At 39.4% G+C, this 15,309-nt stretch overlaps 1 protein-coding gene across 1 annotated transcript; it reads left to right on the top strand.

Annotated features, from left to right (window-relative positions):
- Positions 1-2,052: 2,052 nt before the first annotated feature.
- On the top strand, positions 2,053-5,418 carry ccr9a (chemokine (C-C motif) receptor 9a). Its single transcript, XM_042428865.1, has 3 exons — positions 2,053-2,434; positions 3,311-3,395; positions 3,486-5,418. Exons 2-3 carry the CDS (start codon positions 3,354-3,356, stop codon positions 4,581-4,583), a joined length of 1,140 nt encoding a protein of 379 aa, XP_042284799.1. The 5' UTR covers positions 2,053-2,434; positions 3,311-3,353; the 3' UTR covers positions 4,584-5,418.
- The last annotated feature ends 9,891 nt before the right edge of the window (positions 5,419-15,309 follow it).

Genomic DNA, 15,309 nt, shown 5'->3' with positions numbered 1-15,309 from the left:
ACACACACACACACACACACACACACACACACACACACACACACACACACACACACACACACACACACACACACAGCAGCCGTCACATGTAACACCGACAGCCGGCCAGCAGATGGAGCCACTCTGACTATCAATGCTGGAAACTGAACTGTTTTCATTACAACTGCTTCATATTGATTCATTGATTGTTTTCCACCAATCAGGACGCGCCATCAGAACCAGAAACATTGTGGTTTCAGTTAAATTAGCTACTTTTTCAAGGGGGGGGTCTTTGTTGTCATGGTAACAGTAATAATAGTATTTTGTATTTATGTATTTATTGGTGATCATGTAAAGTGTTAAACATAAATGTTGTCATCTGATGCACCAGATTTAATTTATAGCTAATTTACAAAACACAAAGCTACACACACACACACACACACACACACACACACACACACACACACACACACACACACACACGCACACACACACACACACACACACGCACTCACACGCACACACACACACACACACACAATGTCAACTAGAAACTAATGATGTAAACTTATCAAATGAAAACGAGGTTATTAGAGATTATATGAGAAGACCATGAGATGAAATGTAGTCAGTGGTTACAGAGCTGAGTAGTTTCTAGCAGTTTCATTTGGTCTTGAACGTACTGATTGAACTGCAGTTCTTCATATCATCAGGTAGGATGTTCACTGAGTCGTGGTTTTCACAGAGGAAGCTGATGTCTAAATGCAGTGTGATGAAATGGTCCAATCATCTATAGAGGAGATTCTGGAGGATCTGATAGAACTTACTGAGCGAGTGAACACAAAGTCACATAGTGGAGGAGGACAAACCATTTAACATTTATAAACTAGACACAAATCTGAATATTATGTAAAACTGTCAAAGCTCAGTAAACTGTATTTCTCCAGAACCCCACAGTGATGGAAATGCTTTGAGTTTTAGAGTTTTCTTGTTTAAGGACTGTTTCTCCAGCCTGCCCCCAACATGTGATCAATAACACATCTGGGAAAGAATCACAGCTGCATAAATATCTGCAGCGTCCAACCTGTCGACGTCATCACTGCGGCCGCTCTCGACAGTCTCATGGATGAGGTCACTAGTCATGTGACCTCATCCATGAGACGTGTTGTATCGTGTCCACATACTTTCGGACAGGTTTTATATAAAGGGGAACTTCTTCTGAAACAACCTGAACTCACACAAGGTCACAGAAAAGCAACTCTGTTCATACAGAGTGTGAGACTGTGCATGTGCGGTCGCAGCTTGTCATGCACCACTGCCCCGAGTGAACACGCTGGCACGCAATGTGGCTGATTCCTGTTTTAATGATGTCACACACACACACACACACACACTTGTTTCTATGACTTATAAGGACATTACAGTGACTGCAACCACAACCACCAACCTGTGTGTGTGTGTGTGTGTGTGTGTGTGTGTGTGTGTGTGTGTTACCTTTCTAAAGGAAGTGAATAAAAATGTAAACACTAAAAAGGACACCATGTTCCATCTCACTACTACTGATACCGCAAGCAGTACTCGTGTTGTTCAGCTGACAACAGCAGCCGTGTGACACAATAACACGAACACATGACAACACATTAATTAAACTGCTGAAGAACTTTTTAAGGTACAAGTTATAAAAACACCTTAATCAATGCAAATAAACCTGTTAAATATCAAAATGCTGAATAAAAACCCTGAAAGTCTCATTAACAGCGTTTAACTTTAAAAACACCTTCAACTCATTATTAATCAATCTGTCAAATATTTACATTAAAGTGGAAATTAAAATATAATTGCTTTGTTAATTAAGGGGGTTTTGAGGGGTTCAGTAGTTCAGATTAAAGGATTTCAGGCTACTAAACACTGCTGTGTTTAAGTGTTAATGAAGTTAATTAAAGACATTTTAAGTGATTGTTGTGACAGAAGAAACCATCAACACATCGTTTACCTGCAAACAAACACTTTTAAGGCCTTGAATGTCTGGAAAGTCCTGGAAAAGTACTACTACTGATACTACTACTGATACTAGTGCTAGTACTACTCATGTTACCTCTCCAGGACTTTTCCAGGACTTTTCCAGGAGTTCAAGTCAAATCAGTTTCAGTTTTTCAATTCAATTCAATTTTAGCACCAAATCACAACAAAAGTCACGTCAGGGCTGTTTGAACATGAACAGCAGATCCTTCTGGTGTCTGTCAGGTTTCAGTTAACAGATCAGTTCAGAGTTGAGGATCTGTGGCTCAGGTTTGATGAGGACAGTTGTTTTAAGGGTTAATGATGCTCCTCCTTCTATTTCTGTCACTTCTGCTTTGACTCGTCTCGTCCTGAACGTCACTGTGGTTTAACGGACAAACTGCTGCAAACTGTGAGAAGCGGCAGAGACGCTGAGACGAGCTGAGAGACAACTGTAAGTCCACACCTGTCTGCCTGTCTGCCTGTCTGTCTGTCTCACCTGTGTGTCTTTATTGTCTTTATTATCTTTACTGTCTTTATTGTCTTTATTGTCTTTATTGTCTTTATTGTCTTTGTGGTTTACTTTACGTGGTCGCGGAGGCGGGAAAAAGTTTCTGCTCGTAGACACTGACACTGCTGTGAACTAGTATGAAATGTACAGACAGTTTAACAGGTTTCATTGTTCAAAATTGATCTTAAAATATATATAATATTTTTTTAAATATTTTATATTTCATATAAAATCTACTTTGTTGGTTAAAGGCTCTCTGAGGTGAAGCTGAGCTGTGTTTAAGGGTCTTTTACACATAAACATATCAAGTATTACAAGTGTTTATCAGTGAGTTCTGGAGCTGCTACAGTTTAATATTAATATAAATGTTAATATGTTCACTATATTTATCCAGTAATAACGATGATGATGATGATGATGTAATCAATCATCACCCTGACAGGAGCCAGTCTGTCCAATAAGTACTTTAATAAACATTCTGCTGATACTACTGAAGTAAATCTGTTACTTGTAGTATTACTGAATCAGAGTACTGATCAATATCTTCCTGAAAACTTTGTGTCCAAAGTATCAGAAGTTTTATATTTTAAGTAAAAATACTGAAAAACTGCAGAAGCATCTGCATCAGTATGTATTTTTATATACGATATTACTGGATCATTATCACATAGAATCACCATTTTAATAATCAATAATCAATTATTACATAAACTGATCATATGTGTCAGATGTCAGTCTGGTTTTAATGCAACAGAGACGAGTGTGATGTCACTGGTGATGTCACAGTATGATGTCACAGCTGCTGTCTGTTTTTGTCAGGTCATTGGATGACCTCATCAACATCAACAAAGATCTTGATCACATGACCTCCCTGGAAGACAACATGACTACGTTTCCCACCCAGGTAGTAAACCCCGCCCACTCACAGTTCATCTCATCTGTTTCATTGATTTATTAGATTGATTATTGATCTGTTGATGACTCTTCCTGTCAGGAGCCGTTCTACAGCAGCTCCACGACCGCTGATGACTACGACTACAACGACTACTCCAACAACTCCGACTACAACGACTATCTCGACTCCAACCTGATGTGCGACCGTTCGTCCGTGCGGGAGTTCAGGCGTCTCTACGAGCCGCCGCTCTTCTGGCTGATCACCGTGGTGGGCGGAGCCGGGAACATGCTGGTGGTGTGGATCTACCTGAATGTCCAGCGGCGGCTGAAGACCATGACGGATGTGTACCTGCTGAACCTGGCCATGGCTGACCTGCTCTTCCTGTTCACGCTGCCGCTGTGGTCTGTCGAGGCGTCGCGCGGCTGGAACTTTGGCGTCGCCCTCTGCAAGGTGAACTCCGCCCTCTACAAGGTCAACCTGTTCAGCAGCATGCTGCTGCTCACCTGCATCAGCGTCGATCGCTACGTGGTCATCGTGCAGACCACCAGGGCACAAAACTCGAAGATGGAACGCCGCCGCTGCAACCGGCTGGTGTGCGTGGGGGTGTGGCTGCTCGCCCTGCTTCTCGCCACACCAGAGCTTGTGTTTGCCACCACATCCAAAGTTAACGGGAACTTGCACGAGGTCTGCAGGATGGTGTTCCCGCCACACGAGGGCAACCGCACCAAGATCCTGGCGCTGTCGCTGCAGGTGAGCATGGGCTTCTGCCTGCCCTTCCTCGTCATGGCGTTCTGCTACAGCTTCATCATCGCCACGCTGCTCAAGACACGCAGCTTCCAGAAACACAAGGCCATGCGTGTCATCCTGGCAGTGGTGGTCGCCTTCGTCGTGTCCCAGCTGCCCTACAACGGCGTGCTGGTGATGGAGGCAGCGCAGGCCACCAACATGACCATGACGGACTGCGAGGAGATGAAGCGCTTTGACAAGACGGGGCAGGTGCTGAAGAGTCTGGCCTACATGCACGCCTGCCTCAACCCCTTCCTCTACGCCTTCGTGGGCGTGCGTTTCCGCCATGACGTGCTGCGGCTGCTGCGTGTCTGCCGCTGCCAGCAGGCGGCGCTTAAGAGTCAGCTGAGTAGGTCCGGTAGGAGTTTGGTGAGCTCGGCCAGCGAGAACTCGCAGGTGCTGTCGCTGTAGACCCGCCGCCTGTCTGTGCTGCAGCAGCTACTGTTGTCATGGCGACACGCTGCACCCCTTCATCACTCTTTCATCATCGCTTGCTCAGATCCGCTGCGTCGTTTTACAAACTTTCCAACAAATTTCAGTCGGACTGATTCAGGATCTGTTGAAACTTTTAAATAAAGTTCTGAGAGTTTGAACAGAGTTTACCAAACATAAAGACATTTTAACAAGTTTCATCCATTCATCTTAAAATTCAATCAATTACCTGTTTTTAATGATGTCATCAAGATTTTAATTCCACCTTAAACTCATTAATTAATATTTAGAGTTGATGTGGAAATTATGTTTTTAAGGTGTTATTAAGGTGGATTTAAGGTGTTTTCTGTGTTTAATTAAGTGATTGTTATGACAGTTAAACAAACCATCAACATGTTTAACTGGAATAAAAAACGACCTTGAATGTCTCATCTGGACTTTTCAGACTTTTCAGACTTTTTGGACTCACCTGTACAGTGAATGTGTGAGATTTTTGGCTGCTGTTATTGGAGTATTGGAGTCATGTGACCTTTGTTTTTCTCAGATGTCTGCGGTGTTGCATCACCCTGTTTCAACAGGAAACGCATCTCATGGAGGAGTCTGTCTGTCATGTGACTCATCTTTAATTGTGTTTGTTGATGTGAAGAGAAAGTCTTTCACTGCTAACGTGCTAACATGCTAACATGCTAACCCACTGATGTGAGCATGATGTAAATAGTTGTGTGTGTTTTGGTCATGTATGAACATGTAACGTGTCAGACTGAGTGTACACGTCTGTTCACAACTCAGTGATGAAATTAAAGTGTGTTAAACATGTGCAGAGTTTGTGTGAGCTTGAAAAACAGGAGGAAGTTGATCAACACAGTCACACTCGTTCCTTCACATCCTTCCTCCTCATCCTGTTTTCACTGTCAGCTGAAACCACGTTTCTACTACTGATCAGGTGCATCAATAATCAATAATAACATCACATTTAGATCTGCTGCTACTGCAGAGAACAGCTGTCATATTGCTCAGATTTACTTAATATAGTATAGTTTATATATAGAGTATAGTATAGTTTATATACATAGTACATTATAGTTTATATACATAGTGCAGTATAGTTTATATACATAGTACATTATAGTTTATATACATAGTGCAGTATAGTTTATATACTATATATGGTATAGTTTATAGTATAGTTTATATATCGTATACAGTATAGTTTATATACATAGTGCAGTATAGTTTATATACTATATATAGTATAGTTTATAGTATAGTTTATATGCTGTATACATTATAGTTTACAGTATAGTTTATATACAGTATACAGTATAGTTTACAGTATAGTTTATATACAGTATACATTATAGTTTACAGTATAGTTTATATATCGTATACAGTATAGTTTATAGTATAGTTTATATACATAGTGCAGTATAGTTTATATACTATATATAGTATAGTTTATAGTATAGTTTATATGCTGTATATAATATAGTTTATAGTATAGTTTATATACTGTATACATTATAGTTTACAGTATAGTTTATATACAGTATACAGTATAGTTTACAGTATAGTTTATATACAGTATACATTATAGTTTACAGTATAGTTTATATATCGTATACAGTATAGTTTATAGTATAGTTTATATACATAGTGCAGTATAGTTTATATACTATATATAGTATAGTTTATAGTATAGTTTATATGCTGTATATAATATAGTTTATAGTATAGTTTATATACTGTATACATTATAGTTTACAGTATAGTTTATATACAGTATACAGTATAGTTTACAGTATAGTTTATATATCGTATACAGTATAGTTTATAGTATAGTTTATATACATAGTGCAGTATAGTTTATATACTATATATAGTATAGTTTATAGTATAGTTTATATGCTGTATACATTATAGTTTACAGTATAGTTTATATACAGTATACATTATAGTTTACAGTATAGTTTATATACAGTATACAGTATAGTTTACAGTATAGTTTATATACAGTATACAGTATAGTTTACAGTATAGTTTATATGCTGTATGTAGTATAGTTTATAGTTTATATACAGTATACAGTATAGTTTACAGTATAGTTTATATGCTGTATGTAGTATAGTTTATAGTTTATATACTGTATACAGTATAGTTTACAGTATAGTTTATATGCAGTATACATTATAGTTTACAGTATAGTTTATATACAGTATACAGTATAGTTTACAGTATAGTTTATATATCGTATACAGTATAGTTTATAGTATAGTTTATATGCTGTATATAATATAGTTTATAGTATAGTTTATATACAGTATACATTATAGTTTACAGTATAGTTTATATACAGTATACATTATAGTTTACAGTATAGTTTATATACAGTATACAGTATAGTTTACAGTATAGTTTATATATCGTATACAGTATAGTTTATAGTATAGTTTATATACTGTATACATTATAGTTTACAGTATAGTTTATATACAGTATACAGTATAGTTTACAGTATAGTTTATATACAGTATACAGTATAGTTTACAGTATAGTTTATATATCATATACAGTATAGTTTATAGTATAGTTTATATACATAGTGCAGTATAGTTTATATACTATATATAGTATAGTTTATAGTATAGTTTATATGCTGTATATAATATAGTTTATAGTATAGTTTATATACTGTATACATTATAGTTTACAGTATAGTTTATATACAGTATACAGTATAGTTTACAGTATAGTTTATATGCTGTATGTAGTATAGTTTATAGTTTATATACAGTATACAGTATAGTTTACAGTATAGTTTATATATCGTATACAGTATAGTTTATATACTGTATGTAGTATAGTGTATAGTTTATATACAGTATACAGTATAGTTTACAGTATAGTTTATATACTGTATGTAGTATAGTTTATAGTTTATATACAGTATACAGTATAGTTTACAGTATAGTTTATATATTGTATACAGTATAGTTTCTATGTACAGTACAGGGAAGCTTTCAGGGAGGTTCATTTCTGACAGCACGTCTTGTTTTTTGGTTGAATATAGATGTATTTCAGTGTGGTTATGATCCGTATGAATACATGTTAGTGTTTGAACATAAACTGTGTTGAAATGAGGATGTAAATATGTTTAAAATGTGCTGCAGATCCACAGAGTTTTGACATGTGGACTCAGTATTGATCCGTGCCGAAACAACTGTAATTATGATCAGAGTTTGTTTTCGGCTGCTTCTGTGTTAATAATTAAAATCTCAGCTTGGGTCTCACTGAACATCACACAGAATCTAAAGTTGCAGTAAACATGAACTCTGACATTATGCAGCAGAAGGAAGAACTGTGTGTTATTGAGTCTGTCTGTGGTTTGATATTTTCTGCAGAACAAAACAGCCGCTGAAAAACAAAATGTGAAAGGAGAAGTGAAACTGAGGAAGAGACAATGGTGAGACTGAGTCCAGGTCACAGTTTTATCTGTCTGAATCTTCTCTTCTCACAAGAAACATTCACCAAAACCCCCGTCAGTCAACTGTGAAGCACTGTGACTTGCACCCACCTGGTGCTGTACAAATAAAGACTGATTGATTGATTGATTGTACAGTGAGCAGCAGGAACACTCCAGATGTGTCTGAATGATTTGAATTGTTAATAATAATAAGTATAATGAATATTTCAGTGTTGGAGTTCCCAGACTGTGGACGAAATCAGATAAAAATCTGCTGCTGCTGCTGGGAAGTTTCAGCTGCTGGTTGACGTGAACCACTTCCTGTCTTTAACTTCCTGTCTCAACCTGAGCAGTAAACAAGTTTGTGACGACGACTGTCGAGGGATTTCCAGCCAGACACACAAATAACTGATCACCATGAATAGGCTGCTTGTTGTCATGGCAACGTCAGACGTCTGAAACTTTAATTTGACTGGAAATGGAGCAGAGTGTGTGTGTTGTTCTGTTTACAGCAGGTCCTCATAACATCCATCATCAGGTTCACAGCTCAGCTTGTCCCAGCATGCACTGCTGCAAGATAAAAACTCAAATTTAATGATTTGCATCAACTTTTTAAATTGCAAACATTATTGTAATGACTTGTGTTGACATAATAATGTTGGAAATACATCAACTTCATATTGTGTGTAATTTAAACTCAAATTTCTGTGTTCATTGATTTCAAATGGAATTCAAGTTTGGTAACGTCATGAAATTGGCTTGATTACATAAACTTAGCACAAAAAGTAAGGAAATGTGTGTTTGGTAGATTATTTCTTTGTTGTAACGAAGCTTCTTGGCAATAAATCTTATACTGTTGGAAAGTCTGTTTATTTCCCTTTTAAATGGTGCCACATTTGTAAGGAACATGCATTTGTGGGATGAGCAGCAGAGCTGAGTATGTGGGTTGCACCCATGAAAAATTTGCCAAATCTCCTCTGCCAATGCCAAACAGCTTATTCTGCCATTGACTCTTGTTTGGTGTTTGGTGAATTGGATGATTGAAGTTTGAAGAAACAAGACATATTGGCAATTCAACAATTTATTCATGTAGCAAACAGGAGCCTCAGTAGCGTGTGGAAGAACCATACACAGCCACAACAGCCTGGCACCTCCTCCTCATGCTGGTCACCAGTCTGGTCACACTCTGCTGTGGGATGGCATCCCATTCTTCAACCAGCATTTGTCAAGTCAGCCAACGTGGTTGCGTTGGTCACTCTGGCACAAACAGCACGCCCAAGCTGATCCAACAAGTGTTCAATGGGGTTGAGGTCAGGACTGCTGGCAGGCCGTTCCATCCTCTCCACTCTGGAGGTAGTCTCTGATAAACCCACTCTGTGGGGGCGAGCGTTGTCATCTCAGAGGATAGAGTTCAGTCCCAGACTGTGGAGATATGGGATTGCCACTGGTTGCAGAATCTCATCTCGATATCTCTCTGCATTGAGATTACCTCTAATGATGACAAGCCTCGTTTTCCCAGTGAGGGAGATGCCGCCCCACACCATCACACTGCCTCCACCAAAAGATGTTACTCTATCAGTGCAGCAATCAGCATAGCGTTCTCCACACTTTGACCCTACGATCCAACTGCTGTAGGCAGAATCTGGACTCATCGCTGAACATAACGTTCCTCCACATGTTCAGGTTCCAGTGCACATCTTGCCGACACCAGCGCAAACGGGCCTGACGGTGAAGGGCAGTCATGACAGGCCTCCTGGCAGCCCTATGAGACCGGAGATTGGCTGCGTGCAGTCTGTTCTGGATTGTCTGGGTAGAGCCGTCGGCCATATCATCCTGCAAACCTTGACTGCAAATCTGTAGAAGACAGCCTACAGTACCTAAGTGCTGACAGGGTGAGGAAATGGTCTTCTTGGGGTGTTGTCTTCTTGGGACGCCCACTTTGCAGCCTGTCTCTGACAGCCCTGTTATATGGAACTTGGCCTTCACTTTGGAGATGGTACTAGGGCTCACTCCAAATAATGCCGCAACTTGGTTTTGCGGAACACCCTATCGCACGGGTCCTATCCAGATCAGTCAAACGTGGCATGCTGATTCTTGGAGGAAACACCTACTGACCACTGTAGCAGGGCCCATGCTCACAGGTGCTGTTAATCAGGCACCTGATTGGCAGCACCTGGGGGTACCAGAAGCTCAAAACAAGAGTCAATAGCAACAGTAAAATAAGCTGTTTGGCATTGGAAGAGAAGATTTGGCAAATTTTTCATGGGCACAACCCACATACTCAGCTCTGCTGCTCATCCCACAAATGCATGTTCCTTACAAATGTGGCACCATTTAAAAGGGAAATAAACAGGCTTTCCAACGGTATAAGATTTATTGCCAAGAAGCTTCGTTACAACAAAGAAATAATCTACCAAACACACATTTCCTTACTTTTTGTGCTAAGTTTATTTTCTCCCAACGTCGAAAGCAGGATTTCACTATACAATTTAGACACATCACTAATGAGCAACTATAGGCCCATAACAAACCTCCCATTTTTAAGCAAGATCATTGAAAAAGCTGTTTTTCAACAGTTGAACAAGTTTGTGGCACCAAACAACCGTTTTGATGTCTTTCAGTCAGGATTTTGACCACAGCACTGAGACTGCTCTTGTTAAGGTTTTTAATGACATACACTTAAACACTGACAGTGGCAGAATTACAGTCTTAGTATTACTGAACTGGTACTGAACTAGTTTGAATCCTACTTAAAGGACAGAGACTACTATGTGTCTATAGGTAATTACACATCTGAGTGGACAAAAATGACACATGGAGTTCCCCAAGGCTCCATTCTGGGGCCTTTTCTGTTCAACATCTACATGCTCCCACTGGCTCAGATTATGGAAAACAACAAAATATGCTACCACAGTTATGCGGATGACACACAAATTTATATAACCACATCACCAGGGGACTCTGGTCCAATACAAGCACTGAGTAAGTGCATTGAACAAATCAGTGATTGGATGTGCCAGAACTTTATTCAGTTAAGAAAAGATAAAACTGAAGTAATTGTTTTTGGAGCCAAGGAAGAATGTTTAAAAGTCAGCACTCAGCTTCAATCAATAATGTTAAAAACTACAAACCAAGCCAGAAATCTTGGCGTTGTCATGGACTCAGACCTGAATTTCAACATCCATCCTAAACCTGGAGAAGCAGCGTTCAGTTTTTATGCTCCACATATCTGAACAAACTCCCAGAAAACTGCAGATCTGCTGCAACTCTCAGTTCTTTTAAATCACAGCTGAAGACTTTTCTGTTTGCCGCCTTTCATTAAACCAAATTTGAGGGTTAATATTTTACACTGCACTGTTACTTTTATTCTCTTGTTTTATCTGTCTTATTCCCTTTTAGCTTCTTTTTATTTCCAAATTTAACGCTTTTTAATTGTTTTTATATGTCTTTTTACTTGTGTTGCTTTTATATTCTGTTTTATTCTTTACTCTAAGTAAAGCACTGAATTGCCTTGTTGTTGAGATGTGCTATACAAATAACCTTGCCTTGCCTGTTCGCTACCTGTCCACCAGCTGTTCACTAACTGTTCAATAACTGTACACCAGCTGTTCACTAAATGTTCAATAACTGTACACCAGCTGTTCACTAAATGTGAAATGTCGCCAAGTGCTTGCTCATGGGGGAATTGTTGGGTCTCTGTAAATTAAAGAGTACGGTCTTGACCTGCTCTATGTGAAAAGTGCCTTGAGATGACTTCTGTTGTGATATGGCGCTATATAAATAAAGATTGATTGATTGATTGATTAAGTGTACACCAGCTGTACACTAACTGTACACCAGCTGTTCACTAACTGCACACCAGCTGTTCACTAACTGTTCAATAACTGTACACCAGCTGTTCACTAAATGTTCACTAACTGTACACCAACTGTTCACTAACTGCACACCAGCTGTTCACTAATTGTTCAATAACTGTACACCAGCTGTTCACTAAATGTTCACTAACTGTACACCAGCTGTTCACTAACTACACCAGCTGTTCACTAACTGTTCAATAACTGTACACCAACTGTTCACTAACTATTCAATAACTGTACACCAACTGTTCACTAACTACACCAGCTGTTCACTAACTATTCAATAACTGTCCACCAGCTGTTCACTAACTGTTCACTAACTGTACACCAGCTGTTCACTAACTGTTCACTAACTGTACACCAGCTGTTCACTAACTGTACACCAACTGTTCACTAACTGTTCACTAACTGTACACCAACTGTTCACTAACTGTTCACCAACTGTTCAGTAACTGTTCACCAACTGTACACAGCTGTTCACTAACTGTACACCAGCTGTTCACTAACTGTTCACCAACTGTACACAGCTGTTCACTAACTGTACACCAGCTGTTCACTAACTGTTCACTAACTTTACACTAAGTGTTCACTAACTGTACACCAGCTGTTCACTAACTGTTCACCAACTGTACACCAGCTGTTCACTAACTGTTCACTAACTGTACACAGCTGTTCAATAACTGTACACCAACTGTTCACTAACTACACCAGCTGTTCACTAAATGTTCACTAACTGTACACCAGCTGTTCACTAAATGTTCACTAACTGTACACCAACTGTTCACTAACTGCACACCAGCTGTTCACTAATTGTTCAATAACTGTACACCAGCTGTTCACTAAATGTTCACTAACTGTACACCAGCTGTTCACTAACTACACCAGCTGTTCACTAACTGTTCAATAACTGTACACCAACTGTTCACTAACTACACCAGCTGTTCACTAACTATTCAATAACTGTCCACCAGCTGTTCACTAACTGTTCACTAACTGTACACCAGCTGTTCACTAACTGTTCACTAACTGTACACCAGCTGTTCACTAACTGTACACCAACTGTTCACTAACTGTTCACTAACTGTACACCAACTGTTCACTAACTGTTCACCAACTGTTCAGTAACTGTTCACCAACTGTACACAGCTGTTCACTAACTGTACACCAGCTGTTCACTAACTGTTCACCAACTGTACACAGCTGTTCACTAACTGTACACCAGCTGTTCACTAACTGTTCACTAACTTTACACTAAGTGTTCACTAACTGTACACCAGCTGTTCACTAACTGTTCACCAACTGTACACCAGCTGTTCACTAACTGTTCACTAACTGTACACAGCTGTTCAATAACTGTACACCAACTGTTCACTAACTACACCAGCTGTTCACTAAATGTTCACTAACTGTACACCAGCTGTTCACTAACTACACCAGCTGTTCACTAACTGTTCACTAACTACACCAGCTGTTCACTAAATGTTCACTAACTGTACACCAGCTGTTCACTAACTACACCAGCTGTTCACTAACTGTTCAATAACTGTACACCAACTGTTCACTAACTATTCAATAACTGTACACCAACTGTTCACTAACTACACCAGCTGTTCACTAACTATTCAATAACTGTCCACCAGCTGTTCACTAACTGTTCACTAACTGTACACCAGCTGTTCACTAACTGTTCACTAACTGTACACCAGCTGTTCACTAACTGTACACCAACTGTTCACTAACTGTTCACTAACTGTACACCAACTGTTCACTAACTGTTCACCAACTGTTCAGTAACTGTTCACCAACTGTACACAGCTGTTCACTAACTGTACACCAGCTGTTCACTAACTGTTCACCAACTGTACACAGCTGTTCACTAACTGTACACCAGCTGTTCACTAACTGTTCACTAACTTTACACTAAGTGTTCACTAACTGTACACCAGCTGTTCACTAACTGTTCACCAACTGTACACCAGCTGTTCACTAACTGTTCACTAACTGTACACAGCTGTTCAATAACTGTACACCAACTGTTCACTAACTACACCAGCTGTTCACTAAATGTTCACTAACTGTACACCAGCTGTTCACTAAATGTTCACTAACTGTACACCAACTGTTCACTAACTGCACACCAGCTGTTCACTAATTGTTCAATAACTGTACACCAGCTGTTCACTAAATGTTCACTAACTGTACACCAGCTGTTCACTAACTACACCAGCTGTTCACTAACTGTTCAATAACTGTACACCAACTGTTCACTAACTACACCAGCTGTTCACTAACTATTCAATAACTGTCCACCAGCTGTTCACTAACTGTTCACTAACTGTACACCAGCTGTTCACTAACTGTTCACTAACTGTACACCAGCTGTTCACTAACTGTACACCAACTGTTCACTAACTGTTCACTAACTGTACACCAACTGTTCACTAACTGTTCACCAACTGTTCAGTAACTGTTCACCAACTGTACACAGCTGTTCACTAACTGTACACCAGCTGTTCACTAACTGTTCACCAACTGTACACAGCTGTTCACTAACTGTACACCAGCTGTTCACTAACTGTTCACTAACTTTACACTAAGTGTTCACTAACTGTACACCAGCTGTTCACTAACTGTTCACCAACTGTACACCAGCTGTTCACTAACTGTTCACTAACTGTACACAGCTGTTCAATAACTGTACACCAACTGTTCACTAACTACACCAGCTGTTCACTAAATGTTCACTAACTGTACACCAGCTGTTCACTAACTACACCAGCTGTTCACTAACTGTTCACTAACTACACCAGCTGTTCACTAAATGTTCACTAACTGTACACCAGCTGTTCACTAACTACACCAGCTGTTCACTAAATGTTCACTAACTGTACACCAGCTGTTCACTAACTACACCAGCTGTTCACTAACTGTTCACTAACTGTACACCAGCTGTTCACTAACTGTTCACTAACTACACCAGCTGTTCACTAACTACACCAGCTGTTCACTAACTACACCAGCTGTTCACTAACTATTCAATAACTGTCCACCAGCTGTTCACTAACTGTTCAATAACTGTACACCAGCTGTTCACTAAATGTTCACTAACTGTACACCAGCTGTTCACTAACTGTTCACCAACTGTTCACTAACTGTTCACTAACTGTACACCAACTGTTCACTAACTGTTCACTAACTGTTCACCAACTGTTCAGTAACTGTTCACCAACTGTACACAGCTGTTCACTAACTGTACACCAGCTGTTCACTAACTGTTCACCAACTGTACACAGCTGTTCACTAACTGTACACCAGCTGTTCACTAACTGTTCACTAACTTTACACTAAGTGTTCACTAACTGTTCACTAACTGTACACCAGCTGTTCA

Source organism: Thunnus maccoyii, chromosome 12, assembly GCF_910596095.1.
Source record: "Thunnus maccoyii chromosome 12, fThuMac1.1, whole genome shotgun sequence".
Lineage (NCBI taxonomy): Eukaryota > Metazoa > Chordata > Actinopteri > Scombriformes > Scombridae > Thunnus > Thunnus maccoyii.
This window is presented reverse-complemented; position numbering and strand designations above follow the sequence as displayed.